This window comes from Triticum dicoccoides, chromosome 2B (genome assembly GCF_002162155.2).
Source record: "Triticum dicoccoides isolate Atlit2015 ecotype Zavitan chromosome 2B, WEW_v2.0, whole genome shotgun sequence".
NCBI lineage: Eukaryota > Viridiplantae > Streptophyta > Magnoliopsida > Poales > Poaceae > Triticum > Triticum dicoccoides.
The window spans coordinates 279,851,988-279,862,510 of NC_041383.1; the positions used below are offsets into that span (position 1 = coordinate 279,851,988).

A 10,523-nucleotide genomic window follows, 5' to 3' on the forward strand; every position below is an offset into this window, starting at 1 on the left:
GGCGGGCGCTTTGGACGCCTAGGCGCCCAAAGCGGTCGATTTTCCAAAGCGGAGGGGGAGCGCTTCGACGCCTAGGCGTCGCCTAGGCGTCGCCTTAGGGACGCCTTTAAAACATAGGAGCATTTGGCAATCCGAATGGCATGACCAAAACACGAAGTGTCGGTGGTGAGTCTTGAAAGCGATCTTCTCCTCATTAGCTTCATTCATGCAGATTTGATTATATCCCGCACGGAGATTGAGCTTGGAGAAGTAGGCAGCGTCGGCTAGCTCATCCAACAACCCATCGAAGGTCGGCAACAGAAATTTGTTTTTGATCGTGACGTCGTTGAGCCGATGGTAGTCGAAGCAAACCTCCATGTAGTATCCTTCTCGACCAGCCGCGCAGGGGTTGCGTAGGGGCTCATAATGTGGGTGATTATGCCCGAACGTAGCATCTCGCGAACATGCCATTTGATCTCGTCCTTTTGCAAGGGCCAGTATCGGTAAGGGTGGGTGTTTGCCGGTCGCCCCATCCATGAAAGTGACCGCATGGTCTTATCGCGGTTGTGGAGGCAGTCTACCTGTGGCTTGGCAAACACATCTTCGAATTCGTTGATGAGGACGTGGGTCGGCGCGGTGATGTCAATGTGTTGTGCCGTCGTGGTGGCTGTCGCATCCACCATAGCAAGCGGCCATACATCATTGCCTGCGAGCAGTTTGCGGAACTCCTCGGGTTCCGGTGCGGACAATGTGCTTGCGGTCGATGGACGGACACCTTGGAGGGTCACGGACTCGCTGAGACGAACTTGTCTTGCTGGTGATAGTTCATTGGAGTAAACCGGGCTAACCAGACTCGAGTGCGGACAATGTGCTTGTTGTCGATGGACGGACACCTTGGAGGTTCATTGGAGTAAACCGGGCTAACCAGACTCGAGTGCGGACAATGTGCTTGTTGTCGATGGACGGACACCTTGGAGGGCCACAGACTCGCCGTTTGTAGATGAACTTGTCTTGCCAGTGACAGTTCATTGGAGTAAACTGGGCTAACCAGACCATGCCAAGAATGCCGTCGTACGCGCCGGTCCAACTCGCGCATTGGCGTCGTGCATGTCTGCCCTTGCATCCACCATTTGAGCTCAGGAACAATGCGGGAGCAGGTCAGTTGCCGTTAATGGCATGCACCTCCATTGGGCCTTGGTGACGGCACCGACGTGCTCGACAAAGGCCGTGTTGACGAAGCTGTGCCTACTGCCCGAATCGAGCAGAAGCAACATGACTTGGTTGCCCACGAGCGTGTGCAGGCGAATCAGAACCGTCCAAAGCATGCGCTGACAGCACGCAACACTGGTGAGGTCGCTTCGACGACAGGATCGTCGAGAAGGGCGAGATCATGAATTGCCTCGTCGGAGAGGAGCTCTCCATGCTCGCCCACCTGGATGGTGAGCAGCTGTGCTTGGTGATTGCACCGGTGCTCCTTGGAGTAGCGGTCCCCTCACTTGAAACACAATCCGTTCGCGTGCCGAAACTCGTGTAGTTGCCGCTCACTTGCTATAGTCATCACTCGGTAGGCGAGGTGCCGGCACGGGATGAAGGGTAACTGCTGGTGGTGTTGGAGGACTGTTGAAGTGTATATGTGGATTGCCTAGCCCTTTCCATCAGTTCGGACTTTTGGTTGCGTTAGTGCATGAAGCTTAACATGGTATCAGAGTTCAAGGTCTTGAGTTCAAGTCATGGCTTTCGCAATTTATCCAAAAATTGCTGCTGCCCCCCTTTGTGCATGTTAGGCCTTTTGAGCCACACCGTTGACTTTCCACGTCACACGTGAGAGGGGGTTTGAAGTGTATATGTGGGTTGCCTAGCCCTTTCGATCAGTTCGGACTTTTGGTTGCGTTGGCTAGTGCATGAAGCTTAACAGGCCTGCAGGTAGAGGCCGAGCGCGCGGTCGTTGTGCCCCAGCTCCTCATGTATGTGCGCAATGATTAACACCCGCATGATGCTTGACGGTGTTGGAAGGCGCATCGCAGTGCGGTGATGAAGAATTTGGGACTGAGCGACGGGTCTAGCGCGAGCAAGTGGTACATGTGGGCGTCGAATGCTGCCCTATACTCGATGACACTGCCGATCTGACACAGCTGGAGAAGTTTGTGCTTCTTGAGTTCGAACTCGTCCGATCCAAACTCCTCGATGATCGCAGCACAAAACGCCTCCCATGTCATGCCTCTGTGTGTTTGGCGAAATGCATGAAGCTAGTGGGCTGCTTGCACTTTGATGTATAGCGTTGCCGTTGTGACCCAGTTCTGTGATATGGTGCGCTGCCGTTGAATTGAGGGAACTCATGCTTGTGAGGCTTGGTGTAGCAGTAGTCATGTCCGACGCGGTCAGGGGTGGCGCTTCTGGGATCTGCCAGTGCGCCGCTGTCTGAGTCGATATGACGGCCTGATTCGGCACTCTTGGTGTTTGCGGAATCAGAGGGGGCCGCTTGCCTCCAAGCTGGGCGAACGGGTCAGCCCTCGGTGCTGGTTCTGAGCTTCTGGGGTGCACGGCGAACGCAGTGGTGGCAGCATGAGCACCGTAACCGAGCCATGTGGGGATGCCGACGCCTCCATCGTCTTGCGCGTCTCATCCACATCTGCTTGGGTAAGATCAATTTGCTTGGTGAAGCGCGGAGCTCGTGCGACACCCCTGATACCTGATCGTTGAAGGCGACTTGCGCTGCTTGTCGCTGTTAATTTTCTGCACGTCGAAGCGAGTGATCAGGCCTTTGATGAGCGCCTTGAATTAGTTGGTGCTCTCCTCCATGGCCGACAGGACGTGACGGGTCTGTGCGGAGGGCTTGGTGTTCGCCGTCGTGGCACTCATACCAGATCCAACCCCGCTTGGGACTTTGGGTGGATCTCGCCGGAGCAAAATATACACCCTTAGCGGTGGATGTCACGGATCCAGAGAGAGGAACAAGCAACTGACGCCGAAGATTTTTTTTTTTTGGGAAAACGCAGGTGGCTCTAGATACCAATTTGTCATGCCCTGATCTCTGGATCATGAGCGACCAGGAGTAGGCAGGAAGAAAGGGTAGTTGGGGTGAGAGACTTGGAGAGGAAGAAGGTGAGAAGAGAGAACAGGGATGAGAATTCAGATCTCACTTCAATGCATAATTCTCACGTTACAACACAGAACGCTTAAGTATCTGCAAAATGCACACGCACACATGCCAGCTGGCCTAGGCCACGCACACAACCACCCTGCCTAAGGGCCCAACCACTAGTCACACTGCAGTTGTGTGCGGTGCAGGTGTGACACAACCAAACGTATGTTTGCACCAGCCTAGCATGCACTAAATGGAGTTTCTCTTATCAGTTGTTGTGGGCCCGTGGTAGTGTTTTAGCTTAACAGTGAACATGTTGTTTCCCTTTGTTGGAATTGTGTACAAGAAACATAATTTGTTTTTTTATTTCAGATAGATCAGCTAAGAATATGCCATAGTATGTTGCTAATGCCTAATGGCTTTGATTTGCCCAGACATTCGTTGGAACTCCCTTTTGGATGGCACCTGAGGTTATTCAAAATTCTGATGGGTACAATGAAAAGGTGCTTACCAATTTGTCGAACCTTTTGCTTCATAATGAACTTTGTTACATAAGCTTTTGTCTCAATGCAGGCGGATATCTGGTCTTTAGGTATAACTGCTATAGAAATGGCAAAAGGTGAACCCCCCTTGGCAGATATTCACCCCATGAGAGTTCTTTTCATGATACCTCGTGAAAATCCTCCTCAGGTCACTGGAGTACTTTTAACAACTATTATCAAGTACTTCATTTCAGTTTATCAAAGCATCTGTTTTACATTTTTTGCAAGAAAGTAAGTATTATATTTTTTAACATGCAGCTTGATGAGCATTTCTCTAAACCAATGAAAGAGTTTGTGTCACTATGTTTAAGGAAGAATCCAGCAGAGGTAAAATTCTTATTATGTACCAGGAAGCACTTCCTCTGCACTTGTTCAGTATAGAAGTTTCAGATTCATAAAAGGTTACCGTGTGTTCTCACTTGCGTTGTTCTTTTGAACATATGCAGTGTCACTCTTCTTTTTATAATTTCTCGTTGTCTGTCGTGACACTAGTTCTGTACTGGCCAAATTTGGGAGTCCCACTGGCTAGAAGGCTACAACTAACATTACAAGATGCCATGAAGGGTTCCAGTCCTGCTAGATGTAAACTTTATTGTTAAATACAACAACAACAACAACAAAGCCTTTAGTCCCAAACAAGTTGGGGTAGGCTAGAGGTGAAACCCATAAGATCTCGCGACCGGCTCATGGTTCGGGCACATGGATAGCAAGCTTCCACGCACCCCTATCCATAGCTAGTTCTTTGGTGATACTCCAATCCTTGAGATCTCTCTTTACGGACTCCTCCCATGTCAAAATCGGTCTACCCTGACCTCTCTTGACATTATCCGCACGCTTTAGCCGTCCGCTATGCACTGGAGCTTCTGGAGGCCTGTGCTTAATATGCCCAAACCACCTCAGACGATGTTGAACAAGCTTCTCTTCAATTTGTGCTACCCCAACTCGATCTCGTATATCATCATTCCGGACTCGATCCTTCCTCGTGTGGCCACACATCCATCTCAACATACGCATCTCGGCCACACCTAACTGTTGAACATGTCGCCTTTTAGTCGGCCAACACTCAGTGCCATACAACATTGCGGGTCGAACCGCCGTCCTGTAGAACTTGCCTTTTAGCTTTTGTGGCACTCTCTTGTCACAGAGAATGCCAGAAGCTTGGCGCCACTTCATCCATCCGCTTTGATTCGATGGTTCACATCTTCATCAATGCCCCCATCCTTCTGCAGCATTGACCCCAAATATCGAAAGGTGTCCTTTCGAGGCATCACATGCCCATCAAGGCTAACCTCCTCCTCGCGCCTAGTAGTACTGAAACCGCACATCATGTACTCGGTTTTAGTTCTACTAAGCCTAAACCGTTTCGATTCCAAGGTTTGTCTCCATAACTCTAACTTCCTATTTAACCCCGTCCGACTATCGTCAACTAGCACCACATCATCCGCAAAGAGCATACACCATGGGATATCTCCTTGTATATCCCTTGTGACCTCGTCCATCACCAAGGCAAAAAGATAAGGGCTCAATGCTGACCCCTGGTGCAGTCCTATCTTAATCGGGAAGTCATCAGTGTTGACATCACTTGTTTGAACACTTGTCACAACATTATCGTACATGTCCTTGATGAGGGTAATATACCTTGCTGGGGCTTTGTGTTTCTCCAAGGCCCACCACATGACATTTCGCGGTATCTTATCATAGGCCTTCTCCAAGTCAATGAACACCATATGCAAGTCCTTCTTTTGCTCCCTGTATCTCTCCATAAGTTGTCTTGAAGATTGGAACTAATATACTCCGTCTCCATTCTTCTGGCATCTTCTTTGCCCGAAAAATGAGATTGAAAAGCTTGGTTAGCCATACTATCGCTATGGCCCCGAGGACTTTCCACACCTCAATGGGGATACAATCAGGGCCCATCGCCTTGCCTCCTTTCATCCTTCTTAAAGCCTCCTTAACCTCAGACTCCTGGATCCACCGCACAAAACACATGCTGGTCTCATCAAAGGAGTCGTCCAGTTCAATGGTAGAACTCTCATTCTCCCCATCGAACAACTTGTCAAAGTACTCCTGCCATCTATGCTTAATCTCCTCATCCTTCACTAGGAGTTGGTATGCTCCATCCTTGATGCATTTGACTTGGCCAACATCCCTCATCTTCCTCTCGCGGATCTTGGCCATCTTGTAGATGTCCCTTTCGCCTTCCTTCGTGCCTAGCCGTTGGTAGAGGCCCTCATACGCCCGACCCCTTGCTTCACTGACAGCTCGCTTTGCGGCCTTCTTCGCCATCTTGTACTTCTCTATGTTGTCTGCACTCCTGTCGAGGTATAGGCGTCTAAAACAATCTTTCTTCTCCTTAATCGTCTTCTGGACATCATCATTCCACCACCAGGTATCCTTAGCTTCGCTTCTCCTCCCCTTGGACACTCCAAACTCCTCCGAGGCCACCTTAAGGATGGAAGTCGCTATCTTCATCCACACATTGTCCGCATCCCCTCCTTCCTCCCAAGGGCCCTCCTTAATGACCCTCTCCTTGAACGCCTGAGCTACCTCCCCCTTGAGCTTCCACCACTTCATTCTAGCGACTTTGGCACACTTATCCCGCTGGACACGGATCCAAAAGCGAAAGTCAGCAACCACCAGCTTATGGTGAGGGACAACACTCTCTCCAGGTATCACCTTACAATCTAGGCACACACGCCTATCTTCTCTTCTCGAGAGGATGGAATCAATCTGGCTAGAGTGTTGGCCACTACTAAAAGTCACCAGATGTGATTCTCTCTTTTTAAAGAGGGTGTTAGCTAGGATCATGTCGTAGGCTAGAGCAAAGCTCAAGACATCTTCTCCTTGGTTCCTGATGCCATAGCCAAAGCCCCCATGCGCCCCTTCAAAACCTGTGTTAGATGTACCCACGTGGCCATTGAGATCTCCTATGAAGAGCTTCTCGCCAATCGGTACACTCCTAACCATGTTCTCCAGGCCTTCCGAAAACTCCCTCTTGGTGTTCTCATTGTGGCCTACTTGTGGGGCATACACGCTGATAACATTGAGAACTAAGTTCCCAACTACGAGCTTGACCAGGATAATCTGGTCCCCACGTCTCTTGACATCTACCACTCCATCCTCGAGGCTCTTGTTGATCAAGATGCCTACGCCATTTCTGTTTGGAGCCGTCCCCGTGTACCACAGCTTGAAGCCGGTATCCTCCACTTCCTTCGCCTTCTGACTCTTCCATTTGGTTTCTTGGACGCAAAGGATATCAACCCTTCTTCTCACCGCTGCATCAACTAGCTCCCGAAGCTTCCCTGTCAGAGACCCTACGTTCCAGCTACCTAAGCGAATCCTCCTAGGCTCGGCTAGCTTCCTTACCCATTTGACACCACACCCGGGTTCCGATGTGGCGCGTCGCTGAGAGGGTTACGCCCCAACGAAAATCTAATTAGAGAAGAGGGAGTAAAATAAATTTAAGGTTGCTTTATGGAAAAGCAGGGGTAACACCTTCAGGGATATTTTATTGCTATGTTGTAGTAAATCTAGTACATAATTCTACCTAGAAGTATTTGACAATTTAGTAGTTGCTATGCTGAACTTCAGAATTTTCCTTTTTTGTGTAAGTCCCTGGGTCATCTTATTTGAGACTAAGGTAGTGTCATGTCTAAGGCTGGAAAGAGTGCATTTTATAGTCTGTGTCGTTTTTGCTCAGTGCTGTTCATGTGTATTACTTTCTCACAGAGGCCTAGTGCTAAGGAACTTCTTAAGCACCGTTTCATAAAAAATGCCAGAAAAACTCCAAAGCTTCTGGAGAGAATAAGGTATGTGATGTTGTTTTTCTTCTCTACACTTTTTTTAGTGAAACAATGTTTGACTAATAATTGAAGTGTATCGTATCTCATTGTCTTCGTGTGCCTCTTTTGGTGTTATTGGCAGAGAGAGGCCAAAATTTACAGTAAAAGGTAGCATCGATGCCACGCAAAATGGTCAAACACATATTGAAGAAGATGATTATGGAGGTACAATTAAGGTTGATAGAAATACAAGACATGCAGCCTCTCCCTCCAGGTATGTTTGTCAAAATAGTTAATAAGCTTTGTTTTGTCTTCATGGGCTTGATTATTTTTGGTCGACTATAGTCAAGGAACAGTTAGGAAAGCTGCTGGCTGGGATTTTCCTGATAGATCGGAGGGCACGGGAACTGTTCGAGGTGGTTTGAGACCACCACAAATAACCTCCACCAAGGATGGTAGATTTGATATGCCTCAGAATCCAAGTACAGTAAAACGTACAGCTGAACGAGAAAACCAATGGAGAACATCTGGGACTGGATCTGAAGAATCATTCTCAACAAACATGTCTAAGAAAGAAGCTCAAACTGATCATGGGAGGCTGGAAAGTTCTACAGAATACGTGAGATTTCCATCTACACGTGCAATCTGTAAACTCCTGATTAATGGTTAATTCTGATTTTAACCATGGCTTCTTGTCAGAATGACCAATCTGTAAGTGGGTCTGGAACTGTGGTGTTACGCTCTCCAAGAGCATCTCAGGTTTACCCAGCAGGTCCTAATCACAGTTCTAAGGTACATTGATATCAGTTTTGGGTTTTTAATATTTGCGATCCTACCTTACCCTGCAAGCAAGATACTAAGATAAGCAGCAGCATCTGATTCATCATATTCATTAGCCTCCCAGCAGATTCTCCTCGTACGAAGATATGTCTATCAGTGGGACAGTTGTTAGGAATCAAACTGAAGAAGCAGAAACGCCACGATCTTCAAGGTCAAGGCTGGGGACTCAAGAAAAAACATCAAATGCTTCACTTGAGGATAGTGCTACCAACCTTGCGGAGGTAGTGGACGTGAATGTTTTGTTGCCAAATGCTCGCTTGCTTGGTAGATGCATATTTATAATGCACTTGAGCAATATATGCAGGCAAAGGCTGCTCTACAAGCTGGGTTCAGAAAGGGAAATGCTCGAGAAAGACCAGCCACCAACAAACATGAAAAGGAATCACATGAACCTAGATTTTCTGGGGTAAACAGTCATGAGGTTCGAAGGTATTTCAAGCTTAGTTTAAGTGTTGTTTGACTTACACGTGTGCTGTTTATATCATTCCTTAGCGAAAGTATGTTCTTTGTCCTAGTGAGAATGTTGACTCGCAAAAAGGTCGCAAATCACGGCAGCCATCCGATGGGCAATCAGCCCCCCGAGCTTCTGCAGCTTCACCTGCACTCTCATCCTTGATAATTCCTTCTCTGAAAGAGGTAAACTATATTCGACGTGTTAACCTCGTGCCCTGTTATCGGAGTACATTGATTTTGCATTAGTTTGATTTTGCATTAGTGCCTCTAAACTCTCGTAAAGACCAGAGTGGGTTCAATTAAATGTTGATGGTCTTTATAGGAACCAAATTGAATGCTAGATGATCAAATCCCAATAATGGTTTAGCTGTGCCATCACTGTGATATTCCAATATCGGTCTTTGCATCCCTCCAGAAGTGTCTTCCAACTTTAGAACTTCTCTTGTAGGCTTCTGGTGACAAGTATGAAGGACCTGTTCTTCATGCAGTCCTCAGTTCTCTGATGGATCTAGAGCAAGAAATACCTGGATCCTGTGAGGTATTGGTTGGCAGAATTCTGCATCGGCTAGGGAGGTACGACCTTGACTCTCACCGTGTGTGCTTGCTCACTTTCGTACTGTGTCCTCAGCTTATTGTGCCTCATGTGCAGCTCGAAGGATTCATCGTTGCAAAGTCTAAATGAGACGGCAATATCAATTTTTACAAAGAAACCTGAGCCCCCCTCGGAAGCTGGAAGCAACAAGAAACAAGCTAGTACGCCACCATTGGCTGCTCCTACCGTAAGCCCTCTGGCGAGGTTCCTTCTTACCAGGTTAGTCTAGAGACATTACACTCTTTTGCCCATCTTGATATTATGCACCCAAAACAAAGGGAGGTGTAATAGCTGTTATCATTGGTGCAGGTGGCAGAACCAAGTTTCCCAAGACCTGAACTCCGTTTGATCGAAGATTCTTCCATGTTTTGATTCGGTGTATAATTAATTTTGAGTGTACATAACACTTTAGAAGAAACCCCATTCTGGTAGATGTTCTCAGCGGCTTGTGCTGCCCCCATCTGTTTGTTCTATTTGTTTTGTTTTACTAGAACAACATATCTGCTGCCCATTTTCTAATGTAACTGCTACCGCCATACATGCATGACATCTGAGATGCACAAATAACATATCCAAATTTTGCTGGTTATACTTGGGAATATTTGTGAATGACTTATTTCGGGACTGGTGACAAAATCTAACCATGCATTTGTCCCTGGATTTGTCCCTGTACATCTGTTGCTGTCAACGGTTACGGTTTACCGAGTGCAGTGGCAAAACCACGCGGGTTGCAGCCTGAGTGCTCATTTGGTTGTTGGGAAGTGAAAATCCAGGGCATGGGGCCTCTTTGATTCACAGGATTTGTAAAATGTAGGAATAGGAAAAACATAGGAATGAAGTGGCATGACATCTTCAATGCTATAGGATTAGTATAGTCTGTTTGATAGTGATAGTGCGCATGCGCAGGAAATATGTTGGATGCTTCACATGAGGTTGGAGTGGATGAAAATTTTCCTATGAAAACTAGTACAAATGAATCTGACGCAGGAAAAAAAAACTAAGAATTGGAATGCTCCAAAATTCTTTTAGGAACTCTTTGAATCAATGAGGCCTAAACCTCTAGGGAAAGATTTTCCTACGCATATGGAATCCCTCCCACTACCCCAGGTGCCCAAATGGCAAAAAGGGGAGGGAAGGAAATCCCTCACAAGAGCACGTTCATGGATCAAGCAAAAATGCCGGGGTGGAAGAGGGAGGTGACATGAGCTGACGAAGAGGACATTCGGGAAAAGACGAGGGCGAGAACACGGATC

General features: G+C 47.5%; 1 protein-coding gene across 2 annotated transcripts in view; it reads left to right on the forward strand.

Moving 5' to 3' along the window:
- Positions 1-9,871, forward strand: part of LOC119363525 (serine/threonine-protein kinase 24-like) — an 18,970-nt gene extending 9,099 nt beyond the window's left edge. Inside the window, exons 8-20 of one of the 2 annotated variants that reach the window (XM_037628895.1) lie at positions 3,496-3,564; positions 3,635-3,751; positions 3,862-3,930; positions 7,333-7,412; positions 7,528-7,659; positions 7,731-8,004; positions 8,085-8,177; positions 8,282-8,446; positions 8,530-8,654; positions 8,741-8,861; positions 9,127-9,251; positions 9,328-9,489; positions 9,580-9,871. In XM_037628895.1, coding sequence (XP_037484792.1) covers positions 3,496-3,564; positions 3,635-3,751; positions 3,862-3,930; positions 7,333-7,412; positions 7,528-7,659; positions 7,731-8,004; positions 8,085-8,177; positions 8,282-8,446; positions 8,530-8,654; positions 8,741-8,861; positions 9,127-9,251; positions 9,328-9,489; positions 9,580-9,619 — 1,572 coding nt within the window. In that variant the 3' untranslated portion in view covers positions 9,620-9,871. Of the gene's footprint in view, positions 1-3,495; positions 3,565-3,634; positions 3,752-3,861; positions 3,931-7,332; positions 7,413-7,527; positions 7,660-7,730; positions 8,005-8,084; positions 8,178-8,281; positions 8,447-8,529; positions 8,655-8,740; positions 8,862-9,126; positions 9,252-9,327; positions 9,490-9,579 lie in introns of those variants that run through there. The other variant, XM_037628896.1, reaches the window with a different exon arrangement.
- The last annotated feature ends 652 nt before the right edge of the window (positions 9,872-10,523 follow it).